Source organism: Crocuta crocuta, unplaced genomic scaffold, assembly GCF_008692635.1.
Source record: "Crocuta crocuta isolate KB4526 unplaced genomic scaffold, BGI_CrCroc_1.0 scaffold56, whole genome shotgun sequence".
Classification (NCBI taxonomy): Eukaryota; Metazoa; Chordata; class Mammalia; order Carnivora; family Hyaenidae; genus Crocuta; species Crocuta crocuta.
The window spans coordinates 2,446,523-2,470,287 of NW_027531334.1; the positions used below are offsets into that span (position 1 = coordinate 2,446,523).

Below are 23,765 nucleotides of genomic sequence, written 5' to 3' on the forward strand. Positions count from 1 at the left end.
TAGAAAGAATTAAACACAAAATATCCGTTTATAGGACAGACCAAGATGTTCTGGCTGTGAATAAGTAAACATATAAAGTTGTGAATGAGCTCATCTTAATGAAGAGAGTTATTCTGGCATCTTTTCCTCTGAGCATGAGCCCTTTGTCATCTGTTTACTTACACTGCATAAGACATGCTTGCATGCTGGTGTTTAATATTAAATGCCCAACGTGAGGAGAAAAACTTAATCTTGAGCATGTTTCAGCTTTCAGTGATTTCATATTTATATTTATCCTGCCTTCTTCTGTCCCTGGACTCAGGAGGTTGGAAGTTAAAGAGGGAGTCAGAAATGATGTGAACTAGCTGCTGGAAATTTCAGTTTTATGCCAGTAGGCTACCTATCCCAACTAGTCTCAACAGATGAGGAGAGAGTTCCATCCAAGATGGCGACATCGGAAGACATTGAGCTCACCTCCTCCATGGACACACCAAATCTACACCCATTTATAAAGCAATTCCTCCTGAAGAACCGAGAGCTGCCTGAGTAGCTTCTGTGCAAGTAAAGATAGAGAAAACCGCAAGAAAAACAAAGATATGGTAAGGAAGGGTACTATGGGAACTAAGTGGTAGGTACCATGAGCAGATCTGTCTACCTCAGGGTGCTGACAAAAGCCATGGTTTAAAAGGGCAACTAGGGGCACCTGGGCAGCTCAATTGGTTGGGTGTCAGACTCTTGGTCTCAGCTCAGGTCATGACCTCATGGTTTGTGGATCTGAGCCTGAGTTGGGCTCTGCGCTGACAGCTCTGAGCCTGCATGGGAATGTCTTTCTTCCTCTCTGGCCCTCCCCTGTTCACATGCGTGCACCTTGTCCCTCTCAAAACCAATAAGTAAAAACACTTAAAAAAAAAAAAAAAAGATAAAAGGGCAACTAGAATATAAAAGATCCAGCCTTTAAACTCCAGCAAACGGTGGGAGAGCTACTAGAACTCTCCCTGCTGGGAGGAGCTGGCAAGGGCCTCGGTTCGTGGTCCCCCTCCACCTGGATAGTATACAGGGGAGCATGGCCTGGGTCTCATAGCTGGCCCACCTCCTCAGTGCACATTAGAGTTAGAAGTTCTCTCTTCAGAAAAGTGAATAAACTTTAAATATAAATCATACACAGCGAAGCCTTTCTACTCTAGTACAATTTGCCCCCAATGTTAAGCATATCTATTAAAGAAAATGTTTCTGGGGGGGCGGGGAAGAACAGGCATCCCAAGTCTCCAGTGGCAAACTGGGTAAAATCTCTGTTTATGGTATTCCTTGTAACCTATCAGCACTCCATGGCCACACTCCAGATTCCAGCATGGAGAGGAAGAAATACAAGTCATATTCAGTCATGTTCACTTTCTCATGACCCCCACCCCACTGCCATCTTCCCCCGACATCCCACTGGGCTTGAAGAAGTGAGCTCATTCTCTCTTGCAAGAGTTTTCCCTGTCTCATTTTCTTGTTGTGGTAGCGTTGAACCTCTCCTCTTCTCTGGGGTCACAATGGCACATGCAGTGGGGTAAGATAAAACAAAGTGAGTCTGGAGGGTTTTTGTTTTTTTTTTAAGTTGAGAGAATGGGGAAAACCACTAAAATAAAATTTCTCTCAAAGAAAAAGTATCAAGAAAAGCCAAGGAAATTTGGAAAAAGAAGAGTCAGGACTAGAGTTTGAGACCATTGCCATGGAACCTGATGGTGGCCTATGTTCCTTGACTCCTCCAAACTCACACTGCTTATCTTTATTCCCTCTGCACCCTGCTCTTTGCTAAGAGGCTGCTTTGTTAATGGCTCTATCAAGGGAAGAATTTGATTGGCCATTGGGTTCTTAAATCTGACGACTTCTCAGGTTTGTTAAGCTCCCTCACTTGAGAAAGTAGCCCTCTCTTCTCATCGGGTTCCACGCTGACAGCTCGTGTGGTCCCAGAAGCCCGTGAGACACACCTCATTCACCTTTCTCTCCAGTTGTGACTGAATTTCTGTATAGGCTTTTTAACAATGTTGTGAAATATGGGATTTTTTTCACTGACAGGGCCACTAGAGGAAATGTTTTTAGAGCACAGAGCCTTTCCTGGTACCCCTCAGACTACCCCAGAGGTCCCTGTCTTCAGTACTAAGTGATGAGTGGGGAATACAGTAAAAAAGGCCTTCATGGCCTCAAGAAACTCTTTACAAACACTATTTCCAGTTCACCTGGCTCCATGAACTTACCTCCATCTTTATCCCATGAAGCATGAAAGAGATCTCTGTTTTATAGCACAATTGGAGCCAATGTCAATATTTCTCAAATAGAACTTAAAGAATGGCCGGCAAATGAAAGAAAAGCAAATACAGAGGAGCTGACAGATGTTCCAAATGCAGCCTTCCTTTGGTTACATAACTAAAACAGGGCTGCCACCAATCTGACAGCCTGTAGGGACCTGGCTCCAAGTCTTCTACCTCAAGCACAGATAAGGTGAAAGCAGCAGGCCCGGCTCCTCAGACGTCTAGGTCCGCACTGATTAGGGTGGACACCATGCCAAGTCTAATGGGATCCTCCTTCCCTTTCAGACACTGCTCCTAGCATTTTTTCAGATTAGCAGCCCCCCAAGGCATTTCCTGCAGCTCCGAGCTCCACTGAACTTCCTGAAGCCCCCACAGTCACACTGTTCCTGGCCCTTGAGAAAGAAAGAGAAGTATTTTTTAACTTTTTAGTTTTATTTTTTCTTGAGAGAAATAGCATGCACAAGCAGGGGAGAGAGGCAGACAGAGAAGGGGGAAGAGAGAGAACCTTAAGTAGGCTCAGAGCTTGATGCAGGGGCTCAATCCCATGACTCCGGGATCATGACCTGAGCTGAAATTAAGAGTTGGGACACTCAACCCACTGAGCCACCCAGGCTCCCCGAGAAAGACATTTCTATATCCTTGGGCCTCTGTAAATCTTCCTCCCCTGAATGTCTCGCATCAGTTTCAATGCCCCTCACTTGCTTGTGTCTCTTGCTCCAGGCTGGTTTCTCAGCGCTCCCCTGGATATGCTAGGTTCCTCCCTAGAGTAGGATGTGTCTTCTCTGTCTTGTCTCACGCATCTAGGTCTCACTTGTCACGTGCCTTCTCTCCCTGTAGCCTGTCTACATAACAAAGTTTCCTTATTTCCTCCCCATTTCCAAGTCCTTTGTGGTGAACACTCCTATCCCTTACTTCTTAACTAAGCTGGGATTTTGTTCAGGTATCCTCGTCAGGCAGTCTGTGTTTAAGTCAGTGATTCCCAATTGGGGGCAGGGGTGAGGGGATCATTTTGCCCCCTAGAAGACATTTGGCAATGTCTAGGGACATTTTTAGCTGCCACCGGGGGGGAGTGTACAACTAGTTTCTAGTTAAGTCGAGGTGAAGAATGCAGTTAGACCTCCTACAAGCTACAGGACGGCCCCCACTAACAAAATAATTATCTGGCCTGTAATGTCAGTAACGTTGAACACCAGTCTTAGAGGAAGACGATCTCATCCTACTTCCGTAAGTAGACTTGATTGATCTGTAGGTAAATCTGTTCCTTTGCAGCGACTGGTTTAACAATAAGCAAATGATCTACTCTATGCCAATGAAACATGAGCAGCTCCTGGGTGCTTCTGAAAAATTCCTTCCCTTTGGACATCACCAGGTGAGGGTGTCCACGTGATTCATCTCACCGCTGGTACTGGAAGTAAAGCAGAGCCAAGGGAATGGCAGGGAAAAGGACCAAGGCCACCAGACTCAAGTCAGTCCTGAAGTGCACCCTTCTGTTCAACTTCCAGAGAGAGGAGCATCTATACTGTGTAAGCGTGGTTTGAGATATAATTTGTTATTTGCAGCTACATGAATCCTAACTGATGCATCTTTACTCTTACCTTCTTTCCTTCCCTCCGTCTCTCCCTCCTTTCTGTCATTTTTTTCCTTTTCTTTTTTCTTTTCTATGCTTCCCTTCCCTCTCCTTTCTCTCTTCCTCCCTCCCTCCTTTACCCTCTGTCTCTTTCCCTTTCTTCCTTCCTCCACCTTTCCTTTCTTCCTCCCCCTTTCCTTCCTTCCTCCCCACTTTCCTTCCTCCCTTCCTTCCTTCTTCCTCTTTCTCTTTCTCTTCTTTCTTCCTTCCTTTCTTTGTTTCTCTTTCTTTTTCTTCTTTCTTGCTTGTTTTCTTTTTCTTCTTTCTTCTTTCTTTCTTTCTTTCTTTCTCTCTCTCTCTCTCTCTTTCTTTCTTTCTTTCTTTCTTTCTTTCTTTCTTTCTTTCTTTCTTTCTTTCTTTCTTTCTTTCTTTCTTTCTTTCTTTCCACTCTTTCACTTCAGCTTGCCATCTGAAAGGTCCTTGCAGCTCACAGCAAACTTTCAGAGCTTTCTTGATCTTGAAGAGTGATCTGAGCTAAACTCTCAGCTCTGTCTACCTACACTTCACTGTTCAAGAAACTCTCCTGAACACAGAAATTCTTTTAATTATCAACACAATAATAAAATGACTTCATTGATACAATAAACATAACAGGCCGTTCTTTCACAGAGCACCAATGGGATTGGACTAATCAGGCTTTCTAAGTTCAACTGGGACCTAAAATAAGAGCAAAACTTGGAGAGCACTAGAAGAAAAAAGATGAGATCCAGAGAGAAGACAAATTCATTTAAACATTTTATGAATAAAAGAGAAAGTAGTACTTAGTATTTTAAAGACCTTAGAGCAAGAGTCCTTTGATAATCTTTCATATTGCTCATCAAATTGGTTATCAAAACCAATTGCCTGGGTGGCTGGAAAAATAAACACGCTGACATTGAGGAAGACAAAAGTCAAAGGAAGCAGGAGAAGCAGAGTAAGAAATGTTCCTGGTGGGGGAAGTAGGGATCAATTTGTGTCTTTCTAAGATTCTGCGGGCTCAGTGAAGTACAGAAAGCACAAAACTAAACATCTGCTGCATGTGACTTAAAAATCAAGTCTCATTTCATCATTCCTTTTCTAAATCATCACTGTGCCAAATAACTTATGAACACTGAGTAACTCAGCTGACTTAGACTTTTTAAATGAAGATACTTACAGAAGGTGTAAACCTCCGTTTATAAAATAACTGAGTCCGGGGGATGTAAGGTACAGCCTGGTCAGTATATTGTATATTTGGAAGTTCCTAAGAGAGTAGATTTTTTTAATGTTTATTTTTGAGAGAGAGAGCAGGGAAGGGGCAGAGAAAGGGGAGACACAGAATCCAAAGCAGGCTCCAGGATCTGAGCTGTCAGCACAGAGTCCGACATGGGGCTTGAACCCACAAACCACAAGATCATGACCGGAGCCCAAGTCAGACACTTAACCAACTGAGCCACCCACGCACCACCCCCACCAAGAGAGTAAATCTTAAAAGTTCTCATCACAAGAAAAAATTTGTAACTATGAGTGGTGATGGATGTTAACTAGACTTAATTGTGGTAATCATTTTGCAATATATATAAATACTGAATCATTGTGTTGTACACTTGGAACTTCTATAATGTTACATGTCAAGTATTTCTTGATTAAAAAAAAATAAGGACATTTAATTTTTTAAAAATTTTTATAAAAAGATCAGGTAATTGAGTTTCTTTGTTCAAATTATCAGAGTGGAGGAAAAGGCATATTACAATGGTCAAATAATTATTCTGGATTTCCCAAAGTTACTACACTTGTTAGTCTCAAATATTTCAGCTTTTTAGCTACTGGAACAAAAAAAAGCCTCTATTTCAATTGAGAAAAGTGAACTCTGTATTGAGACAGTAAATTATTATTGTTCACATGTTGACTCTGGGCTGAAATAGATGTGAACAATTTATATACTATAAAAGATTAAACTTTTTAAGAAGATGCATGGCTGACAAATGAGCTATGGACAATTGCAAAGGACACTCTAAGCAAAGGTTCTTAGTATGAGCTCCATCTCAGTACTTATCAACTCTGAAAACTAGTTCTTACCAGCTCTGCTTTCCCTAGAAAGACTGCATATTAGATTAATCTGTGGCATAGGAACCAAGGAGGGTTTGGAAATAATGAAAGGCAGAGAGACAAAAGAAGTACCAAATGGGATGTTGCCATACACTCTGTATCATTGGAATTGACTTTTCTTACCATCACTGGAACCAAAGCTTCTATCAATGGATTTTCTTTGGAATCTGTAAACAAGCACATACACATGCTCCTAAGATCGTGAAAACTCCTTACATTTTACATCTGTTCCCTCTAGACTTTTTTGCAGATGTGTCTGCTAGGATCTCTTAAAAAGGAGCCTTGGCATGTGGAGAAATTGGAATTCTGATATGGTGCTGGCAGAATTGTACCATGACACAGCTACTCTGAAAAACTCAAAAGTTAGACTTACCATCTGACCCAGCAATTCCACTCCTAGGCACGTACATACATACATAAATTCATTTATTTATTTTCAGATTCATATATTTTCAGGTAATTCATACATCATAAAATTCATCCTCTAATGTGCACATTTCAATGCGTTTTAGTATGTTCACAAAACTGTGCAACCTGAACATTTTCATCACCCCCCCCACACACACCCAACAAAGAAATTTAAAACCTGTTAGAGTCACTTCCCATTTCCCACTCCTAAACTTTCGGACAACCACAAATCTACTTTCTGTGTCTGTAAGTTTGCCTATTCAGGAAAATTTTCTATAAATGGAATCATACTATATGTGGTCTTTTTTGACTGGCTTCTGGTTCATCTATGTGGTAGCATGAACCAATCAATCAATCAATAATATTCCTTTGTTTTATTTATTATTTATTAAAAATTTTAATGTCTATTTTTGAGAGAGAGAGGCAGAGTGTGAGCAGGGTGGGGCAGAGAGAGAGGGAGACACAGAATCCAAAGCAGGCTCCAGGCTCTGAGCCGTCAGCACAGAGCCCAACGTGGGGCTCGAACTCACAAACCGGGAGATCACGACCTGAGCCAAAGTTAGACGCTTAACTGAGTGAGCCACCCACCCAGGCGCCCCTAAATAATATTCTTTGGTATGAATACGCTATGTTTATTTGTTAAATAATTTAGTATAAATAATAATATATTTATAATTAATATTTATATTTGGTGGGCATTTGATTATTTCCATTTTTTGGCTATCATGAATAACACTGCTATGAACATTTATGTACAAGTTTTTCTGGGTATATATGTACTAAATTCTCTTGGGTATACACCTGGGTACAGAAGTGCTAAGTACGAGGTAACTATTTTGTGTTTTTTTCCCCACACTTTTTATAGCAGGAATTATTTTATGTTCCTACTAGCAATGTATGGGGTTTCAATTTCTCCACATCATTACCAACTTTTGTTGTTTTCCATTAAAAAAATATTATAGCCAGCCTAGTGGATAAAAAGTGATACCTCATTGTTTTTGCGATTTTCATTTCCTTGATAGCTATTGAAGTTGAACATCTTTTCACATGCTTATTGGCCACTTGTAGAACTTCTTTGGATACATATTTATTCAAACTCTTTGCCCATTTTATTTATTTATTTTATATCACTGACTTCTAAGAATTCTTCCTATGGTGTGGATAATAGNTGTAAGAATTCTTCCTATGGTGTGGATAATAGCCTCTTACCAGATATATGAGTTGCAAACATTTTCTCCAATTTTGTGTGTTGTATTTTCACTTCCTTGATAGTGTCCTTTAAAAGTGTAAAAATTTGGGGTTCCTGGGTGGCTCAGTCAGTTAAGTGTCCGGCTTAGGCTCAGGTCATGATCTCGTGGTTCGTGGATTTGAGCCCCGCGTCAGGTTCTGTGCTGACAGCTAGCTCAGAGCCTGGAGCCTGTTTCAGATTCTGTATCTCTCTCTCTCTCACCCTCCCCTGCTCATGCTGTCTGTCTGTCTGTCTCTCTCTCTCTCTGAAAAAAAAAGTCTCTTATAAAAGTGTAAAAATTTTAGTTTTGATGAAGTCCAATTTATCAATTTTTTTCCTTTTGTTACATGTCCTTCTGGAGTTATATCTAAGAAACTGTTGCTTAATTCAAGGTCACAAAGATTTATACCCAAGTTTTCTTTTCAGAGTTTTGTAGATTTAGCTTTTATATTTAAATCTTTTTTTAATATGTATATATATTTAAATCTTTCATCTGTTCTGAGTTAATTTTTTCATATGGTGTGAGGTAGGGGTAAAACTTTGTTTTTTTTCAGGTCAATACCCAGTTGTCTGAATACATTCGTTGAAAACTATATCTTTCTCTGCTGAATTGTCTCGGTACCCTTGTCAAAAATATATTGATCATAAATGTAAGGGTTTATTTCTGAACTCTCAATTCTATTCCATTGATTTATATGTCTTTCTATATGTCAGTGTCAGAGTTTTGATTATGTAGCTTTGTAGTAAGGTTTGATATCAAGAAGTGTAAGACCTCCAGCTTTGTTCTCTCTCTCTCTTTTTTTTAATGACTATTTTACCTATTCTGGGTCTCCCTACCTTGCATTTCCATATGAATTTTAGGATCAACTTGTCAGTGTCTGTAAGAAAGTCAATTGGGAGTTTGACAGGAATTATTTTGAATCTGTAGATCCATTTGGGGAGTGTTGCTATGTGTTTTAGTATCTGTTGTTGCTATAACAAATTATCACAAAGATAGTGGCTTAGAACAATACAAACTTATTATCTTATAGTTCTGGATGTCAGAATTCCAAAATGCATCTTCTGTGGTTAAAATCAAGGTAACAAGCAGGGTTGTATTCCCTCTAGGGGCTGTCAGGGAATTATCCTTTCCCTTGCCTTTTCTACCTCCTGGATGCTGCCTGCATTCCTGGACTCATGGCCCTTTCCTCCATCTTCAAAGTGTATTGCTCCAGCCCTGCTTCCATCATCACATCTCCTCCTTCTGCCCTCGACCCTCTTGCCCATCCTCTTACATAGACCCCTGTGATTAGATTACACCCACATGGATAATCCAAAGCAATCTCCATACCTTTATCACATCTGTAAAATCTCTTTTTCATGTAAAGTAACATATTCAAAGGTTCTGGATATTAGGATGTGGACACCTAGTAATGTAATTGCTGGGTCACAGGGTAATTCTATTTTTAATTTTTTGAGGAACCTCTACACCATTTTCCAGAGCAACTGCACCGTCGGGATTCCCACCAACAGTGTAAGAGGGTTCCCCTTTCTCTACATCCTCTCCAATATATACTGTTTCTTGAGTTATTAATTTTAGCCATTCTGATAGGTGTGAGGCGGTAACTCATTGTGGTTTGATTTGTATTTCCTTGATGATGAGTGACATTGAACATCTTTTCATGGGTGTGTTAGCTATCTGGATGTCTTTGGACATCCATCCATGTCTTCTTCCCATTTATTCCCTGGATTATTTGTTTTTGGGATGTTGAGTTTGGTAAGTTCTTTATAAGTTTTGGATACTACTAACTCTTTATCTGATATGTCATTTGAAACTACCTTTTCCCATTCTGCCTGTTGCCTTTTAGTTTTGTTGATTGTTTCCTTTGCAGTGCAGAAGTTTTTCTTTTTTTTTAAATGTTTTTTATTTTTTTATTATTATTATTTTTTAAATATTTTTATTTATTTCTAGGAGAGNCACCCAGGTGCCCAGTGCAGAAGTTTTTCTTTTGATGAGGTCCCAATAGTTCATTTTTGCTTTTAGTTCTGTTGCCTCTGGAGACATGTCTAGTAAGAAGTTGCTACAGCTGACGTCAAAGAGGTTGCTGCCTGTTTTCTCCTGTAGGATTTTGATGATTTCCTGTCTCACATTTAGGTCTTTCATCCATTTTTAATTTATTTTTGTGTATGGTGTAAGAAAGTGGTCGAGTTTCATTCTTCTGCTTGTTGTTGTCCAGTTCTCCCAGCACCATTTGCAAAAAAGACTGTCTTTTTTCTATTGGATACTCTTCCTGCTTTGTCAAAGATTAGTTGGCCATACATTTGTAGGCACAATTCTGAGTTCTTTTTCTATTACATTGGTCTATGTGTCTGTTTTTGTGCCAATACTATACTGTCTTGATTACAGCTTTGCAGTACAGGCTAGTCTGGGATTGTGATGCCTCCAGCTTTGGTTTTCTTTTTCAACATTACTTTGGCTCTTCAGGGTATTTTGTGGTTCCATATAAATTTTAGAATTGTTTACTCTAACTCTGTGAAGAATGCCGGTGCTGTTTTGATAGGGGTTGCATTGAATGTGTAGATTGCTTTGGGTAGTATTCACATTTTAACAATATTTGTTCTTCCAATCCATGAACATGGAATATTTTTCCATTTCTTTGTGTCTTCTTCAAATTCTTTTATAAGCTTCCTATAGTTTTAAGCATACATATATTTTACCTCTTTGGCTAGATTTATTCCTAAGTGTTTTATGGTTTTTAGTGCAATTGTAAATGGGATCAATTCTTTGATATCTCTTCCTGCTGCTTCATTATTGATGTATAGAAATGCAACTGATTTCTGTACATTGCTTTTATACCCTACAACTTTGAATTCATGTATCAGCTCTAGCAGTTTTTTGGTGGAATCTTTTGGGTTTCCATGCATCATGTCTTCTGCAAAGAGTGAGAGTTTGACTTCTTTGTCAATTTGGATGCCTTTTATTTAGTTTTGTTGCCTGATTCCTGAGGCCACGACTTCCAACACTATGTTGAATAACAGTGGTGAGAGTGGACATCCCCATTGTGCTCCTGATCTCTGAGGGAAAGCTTACAGGATATTAGCTGTGGGTCTTTCATATATGGCTTTTATGATGCTAAGGTATCTTCCTTCTATGCCAACTTCCTTGAGGGTTTTTATCAAGAAAGGAGGTGTTTTGTCAAATGCTTTTTCTGCATCTATTGACAGGATCCTATGGTTCTTATCCCTTCTTCTATTGATGTGATATATTATGCTGATTGATTTGCGAATATTGAACTAGCCCTGTAGCCCAGGAATGAATCCTACTTGATCATGGTGAATAGTTCTTTTAATGTACTGTTGAATTCGATTTGCTAATATCTTGTTGAGAATCTTTGCAGCCAGATTCATCAGGGATATTGTCCTGTGATTCTTTTTTTTTAGCTTAATATTCTTTAATTAGTGCTTTTGTCCTTCTTGGGTAAATACCTAGTAGTGTAATTGCTGAGTTGTAGAGTAGTTCTATTTTTAACTTTTTGAGGAAACTCTACTGTTTTCCACAGTAGCTGTACCAGTTGGCATGCCCACCAACTGTGCTTGAGGGTCCCTTTTTCTCCACATCCTCACCAACACCTGTTGAAATTCCTTTTTGAAACAATCCTAGTGATATTAAGTGGTGAGCAATATATGGGCTCATAAAAGGTGATGTGTTTGGGGGCGTCTGGGTGGCTCAGTTGGTTGAGTGTCCGACTCTGGCTCAGGTTATGATATCGCGGTTTGTGAGTTCAAGCTCCACATCGGGCTCACATCTGTCAGGGAGGAGCCCGCTTCAGATTCTCTGTCCTCCTCTCTCTCAGTTTCTCTCTCTGCCCCTCACCTACATGTGCTCTCTCAAAAATAAATAAAACATTAAAAGAAAAGATGATGTGTTTGTACTAACAGGGTTGACCCACATTTGCTGTAGGTTTTGGAGCTGGTAAGATTCTTCAGTAGAGGGGTTAAATGATTTCAAAAGCTAGGCTGAGGCAGGCTGCATCCAGTGAGCAAAGGAGAAAGTAGTAAATGAGAACTACGCTACATTGATTGCAAAATGGCTACACTTCATCTTGCATTCAGCTCTTTAAATTAAAAGGTGGAGTCTGTGTCTTCACCTCTTGAATCTGGTCTAACCTCACACTTGAGCTAATAGAAAGGAGAAGTGGTATCATGCCACTTCTGAAACTACATCTCAAGGAGGCCTTAAAGTCTTCTGCTATCTCTCTTGGAGATGCAACAAACAAGGGCTAGCCTGCTAGAGTTTGAGAGACCGTGTGCAGCTGAGGCTGGTCTATAAGAGCCAGCACCTAGCTGACACCAGGTGATTGCACTCTACAGCCACACCCAGCGGAGACCTCTGAGCCCGGTCTGCAGCAGCAATGTCGTCCTGCCGACCCAGAGATTTGTAAACTGAACTATTTATTGCTGTATACCATTGGAGCTTTTATGGTTGATTTTTATGCAGCATTATTGTGGCCACAGATAACTAATGTAAGAATCAGGGAGGGATGAGTATGCAGGATTGTGCAGTTTGAACTCAATGTCTGGTAGGGTGGTTGAGAGGAGTAAGAGAACATGTATCTGGCGTTTGGCCCAGGGCCTGCACATTTATTGTAGTGACTCCTTACATACCTGCTGAATGGATTGTGGCTGGCAATGGGAGAGGATGGTGTTTAGGTTCAAGCCAGTACAGCTAATACTTTGGATTCTTAGCTTCCTGAGAGCAGGGGCCATGTCTCTTATCCGTACTTTCATCCTGATTTCATAGCATGTACTACAAGTCCCATATGTGTTAATAATAAATTAAGTACAGACAACTAATCAAGCAAATGGCGTTATGCTCCAGGATTAGTTTCATTTGGTTTTGTAGAAAACTTTGTGATTTCTGCTTATTTCAATGAGAAAGAGTTCTGTTAGCATTTTTCCTCAGTCTATTATTTTATTTAGAATGTCAAACAGTTCTTATGTCTCCAGATTTCAATGTTCACTTTATATTTGGAAAGAATCTATGCTTGTGTGATTGACTATAGCAAAAGAATCTGGCAGCCAGAGGTTTCAACAGAGCCTTATACTGCAGCTTTAAAACCTGTGCTTCCTGGGGTACCTGGGTGGCTCAGTTGGTTAAGCATCCGACTTTGGCTCAGGTCATAACCTCATGGTTTGTGGGCTCGAGCCCTGCGTTGGGCTCTGTGCTGACTGCCAGCTTGGAGCCTGGAGCCTGTTTCAGATTCTGTGTCTCCCTCTCTCTCTGACCCTCCACTGCTCACGCTGTCTCTCTCTCTGTCTCTCTCTCTCTCAGAAATAAATAAAACATTAAAACAAAAAACCTTTGCTTCCTGCTGTAGCTGCATGACAATGTCAGGGAGATTGATATCCAGCTCTACATTTTTTTTTGGTCTGTATGTTGATTATGCATGTTCACTAGCTAACTAAAGAGGTGAAATCCTGTTTTCTAAAATCTAAAACATCAGGAGTAGAGACAGTCTTCTTAAGAGGCAGAAGAGATGAACTTCTTTTTCCATGACCTTGGAGTTCATCCGAGTAAAATTGACAGGTTTTGGGTCCTTTTCCATTCGAATCCATGCTGGGGTACCAGGCTTTTGGTCTGGCCTCCTTGATCAGGACTGCCCTTCCTCGCATGCCCTTACCACTCCAGACCTGTGCTGACCAGCCTGCTTCAGAGGTAGGGCTCTGGACCCGCGTTGCCTGGAAAGCCAAGCAAATCCCAGCTCCCTCATTTACTGGCTGTGAATTTTTGGTCAAACTGCTTCACCTCTCTGTGCCTCAATTTCCTTAACTGTCAAATGGTGATAATACTCGTACTTGTTGTAGAGCATTAACTGAGATAATCTGCTCAGAGGGCTCAGCACGGTGCCTATTAAATGTCCGTGATTATGATCTAATAAATTAAGTGGGCTGATAATATGTTAATGTATATACTTTCAAGATATATTTGCCTATGAACTGGGGGTTTTGTTTTTAACTTCTTACTAGAAAATAACTTCAAATTTACAGAGAAGTTGTAAGAATAAGAATAAAATATAAGACACTCATACATCCTTTATCTAGATTCACTTGGTAGCATGTTACCCCATTTGCTTTATCATTCTGTGTGTGTATAATATATGTAAGTATATATATGTTATATATATAATTTTTGGACCATTTGAAAGTAAGTTGCATATGTCATGAACTTTTATTCTTTTTTTTTTAATTTTTTTTTTTATTTCTAGGAGAGAGAGAGAGAGAGAAAGACAGCATGAGCAGGGGAGGGTCAGAGAGAGAGGGAGTCACAGACTGAAACAGGCTCCAGGCTCTGAGCTGACAGTCAGCACAGAGCCCGACGCGGGGCTCGAACCCACCAACCGCGAGATCATGACCTAAGCGAAAGTCGGACGCTTAACCGACTAAGCCACCCAGGCACCCCTATTCTTAAATATTTCCATTATTAAAAAGTAAGCTCTATGCCCAATATGGGCCTAGAATCACAATGCCAAGATCAAGAGTCACATCCTCTATTGACTGAGCCAGCCAGGCACCCTAAATATTTCCAAAGAATAAAGGTAACCTAACCTTCACACCTTCCTAACCACAGTATAGTTGTCAAATTCAGCAAATTTAACATCGATAAGATACTTTTATCTAATCTGTCTGTATTACAAATTTGTCAATTGACCCAATAATGTACTTTATAATATATCCTCCTAGTAAAAAATCCAATCTGAGACCAGGTGTTGTCTTTAGTTGCCCATATGTCTTTAGTCTCCTTCAATCTGGATAATTTCCGCAGCCTTTGTCTTTGAAGACACATTTTATTTTATTTTATTTTATAGTTTATTGTCAAGTTGGTTTCCATATAACACCCAGTGCTCATCCCAACAAGTGCCCTCCTCCGTGCCCATCACCCCTCTTCCCCTCTCTTCTATCCCCATCAGCCCTCAGTTTGTTCTCAGTATTCAAGAGTATCTCATGGTTTGACTCCCTCCCTCTCCCCAACTACTTTTTTCCCCTTTCCCTTCCCCATAGTCCCCTGTTAAGTTTCTCCTGTTCCACTTATGAGTGAAAACATATAGTATCTCTCCTTCCCTGCCTGACTTATTTCACTCAGCATAATACCCTCAAGTTCTATTCACATTGCTACAAATGGCCAGATTTCATTCTTTCTCATTGCCATGTAGTATTCCATTGTGTAGATAAAGCACATCTTCTTCATCCATTCATCAGTTGATGGACATTTAGGTTCTTTCCATATTTTGGCTATTGTTGAGAGTGCTGCTATGAACACTGGGGTTCTAGTGACCTACAGAGTCTATCATGTGCATGATATGCATCAGCATTTCTGTATCCCTTGGGTAAATTCCTAGCAGTGCTACTGCTGGGTCATAGGGGAGTTCTATTGTTAATTTTTTGAGGAACCTCCACACTGTTTTCCAGAGGGGCTGCACCAGTTTACATTTCCACCAACAGTGTAGGAGGGTGCCCGTTCCTCACATCCTCACCAGCATCTAGAGTCTCCTGATTTGCTCATTTTAGCCACTCTGACTGGCATGAGGTGGAATCTCAGTGTGGTTTTGATTTGTATTTTCCTGATGAGGAGGGACGCTGAGCATCATTTCATGTGTCTGTTAGCCATTTGGACTGAAGACACATTTTAATAGAATGGTGTCGTTTTGGGTTGGTTCAATTTTTCCTCATGATTATATTCAAAATATGTATTTCTGGCTGGAATACTGCATGAGTGGTGCTGCGTCCTCTCAGACTATCACATGTGGAGGCACACAATGTCTTACCTTCCCCTCGCTCATGTTAATTTTGATCACCTAGTCAATCCTTGTCTGAGTTCTCCAGTGAATAGTTACTGTGTTTTCCCTTCTAAACAACAATTTCCCTTCTAAACAAACAATTAGAACAACTAAGCAACTTGTGCGGATACACTTTATGGCCATGCACATATTTTGATTCTTATCAGATTTTCCACCTAGTTTTAATATCCACTAATCATTCTTTTTTTTTTTTATGTTTTATTTATTTCTGAGAGAGAGAGACAGCATGAGCAGGGGAGGATCAGAGAGAGAGGGAGACACAGAATCCGAAACGGGCTCCGGGCTCTGAGCTGGCAGTCAGCACAGGGCCCGATGCGGGGCTCGAACCCACGAACTGTGAGATCATGACCTGAGCCGAAGTCGGACGCTTAACCGACTGAGCCACCCAGGCGCCCCTCCATTGATCATTCTTAACCTGATCTATGCAAGATGACGATTTTCCAATCCCAGCACTCCCTCCATATATGCCAGCCAGCTTTTGGCCTTCTTATGTAGGCAAGAGTCCTCCCATTATACTGTCAGCATTTGCTAATGGCTCCCTTCCCCAGTGTGTACCTGTTTTAGTAACTTTGGATTTGTATCTGGAGATATTTAGGTCCTTGCATCTCTCCTTCCTTCCTTCCTCAATATGGAATCATAAATTTCTGCTTTTCTCAATGGTTTATAATTCATTATTCTCCTTAAGTATTTTCGTGCTCAAATTGTTCTAGATGCAGTCAATGGTAGTCCCAGGGCTTTAAGTTCCAGCTTCTCAACTGAAAAGCTTTATAAAAGTCACAGAAGAGAATTATTTTTTCTACTGAAGCAGTTAACTTGCATAGTCTGAAAACTCTGTGCTGGCTTTGTTTTCTTCACGTGGTCAAGAGGGGAAAGAACATTTGTTTATTGTAGGCCTTCTGCCATTCTTCTGTAGTTGCTTCACAGAGACCACATCAAAGTACAGAATTCTCAGTGTTCAGGCCTGCTCAGAGATGCCAGGAGGAACTGGAGCACTTCTTATTAGGGGCTCTAGTCTCTTGGGAAGGGAAATTGTTTTAGTCAAATTACAATATAATCATTTACTTTTTTTTTCCTCAAGGGACTTTTTTTTTTTAATGTTTTATTTATTTCTAGGAGAGAGAGAGACAGCGTGAGCAGGGGAGGGTCAGAGTGACAGGGAGTCACAGACTGAAACAGGCTCCAGGCTCTGAGCTGGCAGTCAGCACAGAGCCCGACGCGGGGCTCGAACCCAAGAACCGCGAGATCATGACCCAAGCGAAAGTCGGACGCTTAACCGACTAAGCCACCCAGGCGCCCCTCCTCAAGGGACATTTTACCAGAAAATTGATGCTATAATAGTAAGAAAGCACCTGGTAATGCAATATCAAAGCACATCACTCTTGCTGTTTATTATACCTCAAGATTTATTTTAAACATTAATTTTACTTGTTGATGGAATATTTAAAACTGTTCCTAAATCTCCTAGTAGGAAGAACTCTCCATTTCCTACATACTATAGGATTTATAGTATTTACTTGTCCCAAAAATACCCAAGGTGTCTTTCCATTGAGGTTTTTTTAACTATGAAAATAACTAGTACTCTAAACAGCACTCACTCTGTGCAGTGACGTAAACACTGCAGCTATACAATTCTATGATGTAAATTATTATCTGATTTTGGAGGAGGAGGCAACTGAAGCACAGAAAATTTAAGTACCAACCCCTAGGTCACACAGTTAGCAGTTGAGGTAGAGCTGAATCTGGTTAATACGGCTCTAAAGCCTAATGCTCTAATCACCATGCAGAGACAGGCAGAAGGGATTAACATTTCTGGATACTCTTGACCTACCTGATATAATGAACAAATGCAATAAGCAGGCATCCCAAGTAGAAGGAGAAGAAGATGAAGAAACTGAGAAGGATGGATTTCACATAAACAGTTTCTGAGGGAAGAGAAACAACTTTGGTCAGGGTGTCCTCAGGAAAAAAGAGAACCATATTTGGGACAGGATGGCTTCAAGGGCTCATCTCCATCACACCCACTCTTAAGTCCTAATATACTTCCATTCAAAGCAGCAAAGCTACTGGAGGTCATCCAAACATTCTCCACAAATGGCTATCTTTCATAATGATGACCTTCCAATGGAAGCCAGGAAGGGACTTCCTGTACACAACTTCATAATTGAGTTCCCTTTCTTTCTGGAAGAGATTTAACAACAAGCTTTGATTCTTTCTTCTATCTCTAGGGTAAATAATAGGTTTCTTATGATGTTTCTCTGGAAGGCTGACGACATTAGTAGTGAAGTATATGATTGACTTCCTGACATAGAAATCTTTCCATGGAATCCTAGAGCCAATACTAACTTTTAATGGAAGGAACAATGGTCACTTTAAGGTTCTTTGCTCGTTGTAGATTCCAGGTTTGGTTCTCCTTTTCTGGCAAAAAAAAAAAAAAAAAAAAAAGGCAAAATAGATCAGATACTTGGTTCTTGGCTTCTCAACAGTTGTTCAAAAACTATCCACATTTAGCTCTGACTGTTGAATTTTCTTTTAATAAGAACTAGAGGAAAACCTCACTCCCAAGGCTGCAAACCATCCAATACCCCTTTTGGCTAAACTTTCAATGTGGCCTTTGCCTCGTTGTATTTTGGTAGTATTGAAGAAATGAGACTGTAGCCTCCCTTCTTGAGTAAAGAAAGCTTGACTCATCCTCTGATATCCATGTGGCTCAATATGCCAGAGACATCTGAAGAAAACAGCCACAAAAATAGAAAGATGTTTTGTCTTTTGGTTTGCATTATTCTAGCCAGTGAAAATTTGTTTCTTTGTTACATACTCATAAAATGACTTGTAATTTACCAAAGAACATTGGACACTGGCAAAACTCTAGAGTTAGGTAATCAAGAGATTAAAGAATACATGAAGAATACATTTCACCTAAATGGCAAGAGAACCATATTATATTGAACAGTAAATACGTTCTATGTTGATCACATGTAGCTCATCAGCTGCTGGAGGTCTGTGTTTTCAATTAACAACCTCTTGCATTCCCATGGTAGTGACTGGCTAGTTACCCATAACCATTTGGGTAGTACACACAATCCTTCTCATTGGGATAAATTGTCCTGCTTTGATTTCTTACCATCTTGCAAGGCATAATTTTGGCAACTGAAATTGAGAACTCTGAATTTTCCTTGTATGTCCTTGTGGAAATAAGGACTACTCATTAACACAAATGGCTCCATTATTGCTGGCTACCAAACAAGTCTTAGAAAATGGACCCTGATATGCTGCATAAAATCATTATTTCACAACAGCAAGTATTTATTGAATAAAAGGTCAACTGAGTGAATATACCTTGCATGGTCTGACGGAGATTAAGTCTTTGAAAAGATGTAGTACACTAAATGACATTTTGTAGTATCAATAATACTTTTAGATTTATCATTTTCTTTCCTATGTTGTTTTTTTTCTCCAACAGGTCTCTCAGACTGCCTTACAAGTTACTGCTAATGACCCTTGGTGAGAACTAGAGATGGTAGTAAGGGGCCAAGGGGAGCTTTTGGCTTCCCTTCTCTTCCATTTCATTAGGATTTTCTAAGTAGCAAACATTGCTCACTATCTCTTACCCTGGATAAAGAAAGATCCTCCACAGGCATAATCTTCAGGCTTTATCACAAATACCACGAAGAACTGCTTGCCTGGAAAATCCTTCTTCTGCATAAGACATAACAACTTATGATAGCAAGAAAGGATAGCAGGAGGGGAGAAAGTCCATGATGATGGGGGTGGGAGCAGAAAGAGATGAAAGAGAAGAAAAGTAAAGTTCACCCCTGCCCCTCGTTTCTTAGAAAGAACTTTCAGATACCTATGATCCAGATTTTATCCACAATAATTGTCAAATCCAAAAAATTAAACAGATACACTATTCTAATTTCAATCTATCTTGTGCCCATGCAAGTACTTAGAACTGTAATAGACCCCATGCAAAAAAAGTGTCAACAGCCTATGTTTAATAATAATACTTGTATATTATGTTTTTAAAATTAACATCCTCTATTTTTAGTGTATTTTAGGTTCACTATGTTCAGTTTTTATTATTTGACAATCCAATGATACATGACTTTCCTAAAAGTCACACAGTCACAGTTAAATAATTTAGGGTAGGGATGCAAAGATTTGAGTGAGGAGACCTGTGATAGAGTCCTGGCTTAGACCTTCTCTAAGCGTGCTTCTCTGTGTCCCAGTCTCCTTATTCATGAGTGAACAAGAGCAGATACGTGGGATTATCAAAACTGAGGCATTAGGAAATTAAAGCCTAATAGTTTTTACATTTGATAGCTAAATCATAATTAACCTCTCCTCACTTTTTGTTCATTTTTTTTAACGTTTCCTGATTTATTTTGAGAGAGCTAGAGTGCAAGCAAAGGAGGAGCAGAGAGGAAGGGAGAGAGAGAATCCTAAGCAGGCTCTGCACTGACAGTGTGGAGCCTAATGCGGGGTTTGATCCCACAAACTGAGAGATCATGACCAGAGTCGACACCAAAAGTTGGAAGCTTAATCGACAAAGCCCCCATTCTTTGTCTTTCAGTAAACGGTATCACCTTACCTTGGAGAACAGATAAAGCTGTAGGTACCTAAAGTATATACCACCTTAACTGCAGGGACAGAATCTCTTTGAAAATCCTTTTTTTTTTTTCTATAAAATTGCCATTGAAATAATAATTTAATTACAAATGACAAAAGGGCAAATGGTTATTCACATGAGGTCCATATTCCTTTGAACCTATCCATTCTGTCCAGTGTTGAAGTCCTTTTTTGGTTACTGTTAGGTATAGAGAGTATTAGAACATGTTTAATTTCTTTAAATGGATCAGGTAAACTTTACACCAAATCGGCATCCCCCCATAAGTACATTAGCATCTTACCTTACCTCCCTAAGCAATCTGTCAGATATATGCCCCACGGTTTCATTGGTTCCCAAGACTCCCCGAGGGGAATGGGGCACCTGGCAGAGCAGTATTGTCCGCCATGACCTGGTCTTTGATTTCAGGAGTAGGAGTCTTTGTTTTAAAGCCAATCATAAAGGAAACAGATCCAAGGCACACAGTGAATGACAGTATCTTTTGAATGCTCGTCCAACAGGTAACCTGACTATACACTGTGCATCGTCTTTGACAATAGTGACCACCAAAGTGATATCTCACCTGTAGGGTGATGGCAGCTTTCTTGGTCATGGACTGATAGACACCATTAAATTCCACATTGTGGTCAAGATCATATACTGGGCACTGTAACATACACAAGGGATAAAAAGGAAAGCATCACTAAAACCATACTACACACAACACACATTCCACCCGGAGGATCACAAGCAAGGGGTTCCTTTCTAAGCCAGAAAGCATGAAAAGTTTTCTCCGATGAAAGTCATGAAACAGTCCTCTTAAAACTTGGTTCCTTGCCGTCTAAAGTCCTCTAAAGGCCACTTTATATAAAAGTGAACTGAAAAGATGGTCTTCCAATCTTTCCCATTTTTTTATTAACACACTTGAGACAGAAAGGGCTCACTGCTAGACTAAGACTTTTAAAACATAGAATAAATGATAGATTTCTATATTTCTTGTGCAGCCCATAATTTGGTCTTTTTTATTCTTTGTCATAATCCTCCCTCCCTTCTTTCCTTTATTTTGGTAAGGAGTCAACTATTTTCTACCTCCCCAAATCAGTGTCTCCAAACAGACAATCCACTTGTGTGCACAAGATACTGTTTTCATTATTTAACAGTTTTGTAGGGAGATACATGGTAAGAGGATAACATAGTCCCTACCCTTCTCTTTCATTTACCCTGTGACAACATAGTGCTCCATATTGAAAGACTGACAAGTTTTTAAGACTCACCATGATATTCTGGACTGAGACAACAGAACATGGATAAGCCATTTCAGACCTGACTTTAATAATAACTGAGTCCACATCATCAGGAAATTTGTATAGAAAATACTGAGAATAAGAAAAAAGAAAGACATGATTTATCAATATTAAGAAATGTTTATAGTTATGAACTCAAAACTAGTTGTACACGAATAGGATTGTTTCCTTTCTAATACAAGGCACAAAGTTCAGAAGTAAATCTCCATTCGTTCCCTCAGCCATCCATCTCATACATATTGAGCAACTGCTCTGTGCAGGGCTCTGGGCTCTGTGCCAGATTATTAGGGATACAGCAGTGAACAAAATAAGGTAACCATTTCAGATGATGTTGTCATTTCATTTGCTAGCATTTTTTTCTGAACTAAACTTGGCTGTACTTCATTCCAGTTTCTGCCTAAGAAAATCCCTCCAACCCTTTGAACTCGAGATATTCAAGATGTAACCTGATCTAAGATTTACTTATTTGGGATCATTTTGAAATAGGAAGCTCACTTTGAAAAGCAGATAAGCTGGTTCTTCAAGATTCTTAACCACCTTCTTATAGGTGAAAATTACCACTAGACCCACTGGGTCCCTAGACTTCTTGCCAAAGAATCGGTTTCCTGGCTGGAATATAGAAAGATAATATTCCTATCCAAAGATCAAGCACTACATCTAGCCCCCTGAAATATGTTCACAATTTTGAGCAGGCTGAGATATCTTTAAAAGTATTTCTCAGCTATCATCAGAATCAGGAAACATTTATAATAGAAAGAAATTAAACCATTTACCTAGATTAGGTTATGAATCCAGTATTTATTAACCCTGAATTTTAAACATGTTGCTAATAAATGAAGAAAGAGAATTTGTTCAATAGTTATAAATGTGGTAACTGTTTAAGAAGCTGACATTAAATACCTGATTAAGATTTTGAGGACACCAATTTTCTAAAACAAGCCCAATATCCTAGGACCCTAATAAATCTGTCAGTTTTTTAAAAATGTTTGTTTTTGAGAGAGAGAAACAGAGAGAGAGCGGGGAAGGGCAGAGAGAGAGGGGCACAGAGGATCTGAAGCAGGCTCTGTGTTGACAGCACAGAGCCCAATATGGGGCTCAAACTCATGAACCTTGATATCATGATCTGAACCGAAGTTGGACGCTTAACCGACTGAGCCACCCAGGTGCTGCAAATCTATCAGTTTTAGGAGAGGCAAGACATGTTAAAACTTAATTTTGAATTCTAGCATCCTCTTTACTAACATTATTCTGATATCCAGAGAATAAAAATAGAATGTTTTCAATAATCCAAAGACTTCTAATGGGGAAAAAAATAACCTCAAGATTAAGGAGTGTCATTAACACTGCTGTTTGGAAGTCTGTTCATACCTTGTCACAGATGGCAACACTCCCAAAAACCCACTTGCTTTTGACCTTTCATTTTGGAGCCTGATTCAATACATATAGTATGGAGATCTCCCAAAGGCAAATGCTCTGGAATTCCCAAGAGGTGCTCTTGATTCTCAAGGAAGCCAAGCTTTGTAACCGAAGAGCATTGCTATGATTACTGTTAGTAATAATGAGTATCATATCTATTCCTTTTTATTATAGGAGTTGGTTCTGTGCAAAAATTAGACATCTGCTGAAGCTTTATCTTTTTGCCAAAATATTATCAAACTTCTTTATCTCAAAATTATCATAAGCCCCAAATAAATGCTTTTGACCCTTGTCTCAAGAATCGATTTTAATCAGAAAGAAGCAAATGACAAGTACCCAAAGCAATGGCTGGAATTTAGGCCACAAAACACCATCTTGGGCCTCTATTACCTACCCAGTTTCTGTAATCTGCTTTTATCTGATAATGAAGGTTCTGTGAGAATGTGCAATTGTTTGGGTGATTTTATATAAATAGAAAATCTTGGGGCGCCTGGGTGGCTTAGTCGGTTAAGCGTCCGACTTTCGCTTAGGTCATGATCTCGCAGTTCGTGGGTTCGAGCCCCGTGTCGGGCTCTGTGCTGACTGCCAGCTCAGAGCCTGGAGCCTGTTTCAGCCTGTGACTCCCTCTCTCTCTGACCCTCCCCTGCTCATGCTGTCTCTCTCACCTAAAAATAAATAAAACATTAAAAAAAAAAATCTTTGGGGCACCTGGGTGGCTCAGTTGGTTAAGTGGCTGACCTCGGCTCAGGTCATGATTTCAGTCTGTGGGTTCGAGCCCCACATTGGACTCTGTGCTGACAGCTCAGAGCCTGAAGCCTGCTTCAGATTCTGTATCTCCCTCTCCCTCTGCCCCTCCCCCTCTCCTGCTTTTTATCTCTCTCTCTCTCTCAAGATTAAATAAATATTAAAAGAAAAGAAAAGAAAAGAAAAGAAAATCTTTCCTACAGTTGAGGATATAAAATCTAGGTCAAAATGGAAGAGTTCATAGTAAAGTAAAACTTTCA

The 23,765-nt window shown here is 39.9% G+C and overlaps 1 protein-coding gene across 1 annotated transcript in view; it reads right to left on the reverse strand.

Annotated features, from left to right (window-relative positions):
- SIDT1 (SID1 transmembrane family member 1) overlaps positions 1-23,765 on the reverse strand; it is a 101,163-nt gene that overhangs the window by 33,998 nt on the left and 43,400 nt on the right. The window contains exons 5-10 of the mRNA XM_077771895.1: positions 21,316-21,417; positions 20,625-20,708; positions 19,047-19,134; positions 17,782-17,853; positions 17,267-17,360; positions 6,091-6,134 (exon numbers count right to left, since the gene is read on the reverse strand). Coding sequence (XP_077628021.1) covers positions 6,091-6,134; positions 17,267-17,360; positions 17,782-17,853; positions 19,047-19,134; positions 20,625-20,708; positions 21,316-21,417 — 484 coding nt within the window. The remainder of the gene's footprint in view (positions 1-6,090; positions 6,135-17,266; positions 17,361-17,781; positions 17,854-19,046; positions 19,135-20,624; positions 20,709-21,315; positions 21,418-23,765) is intronic.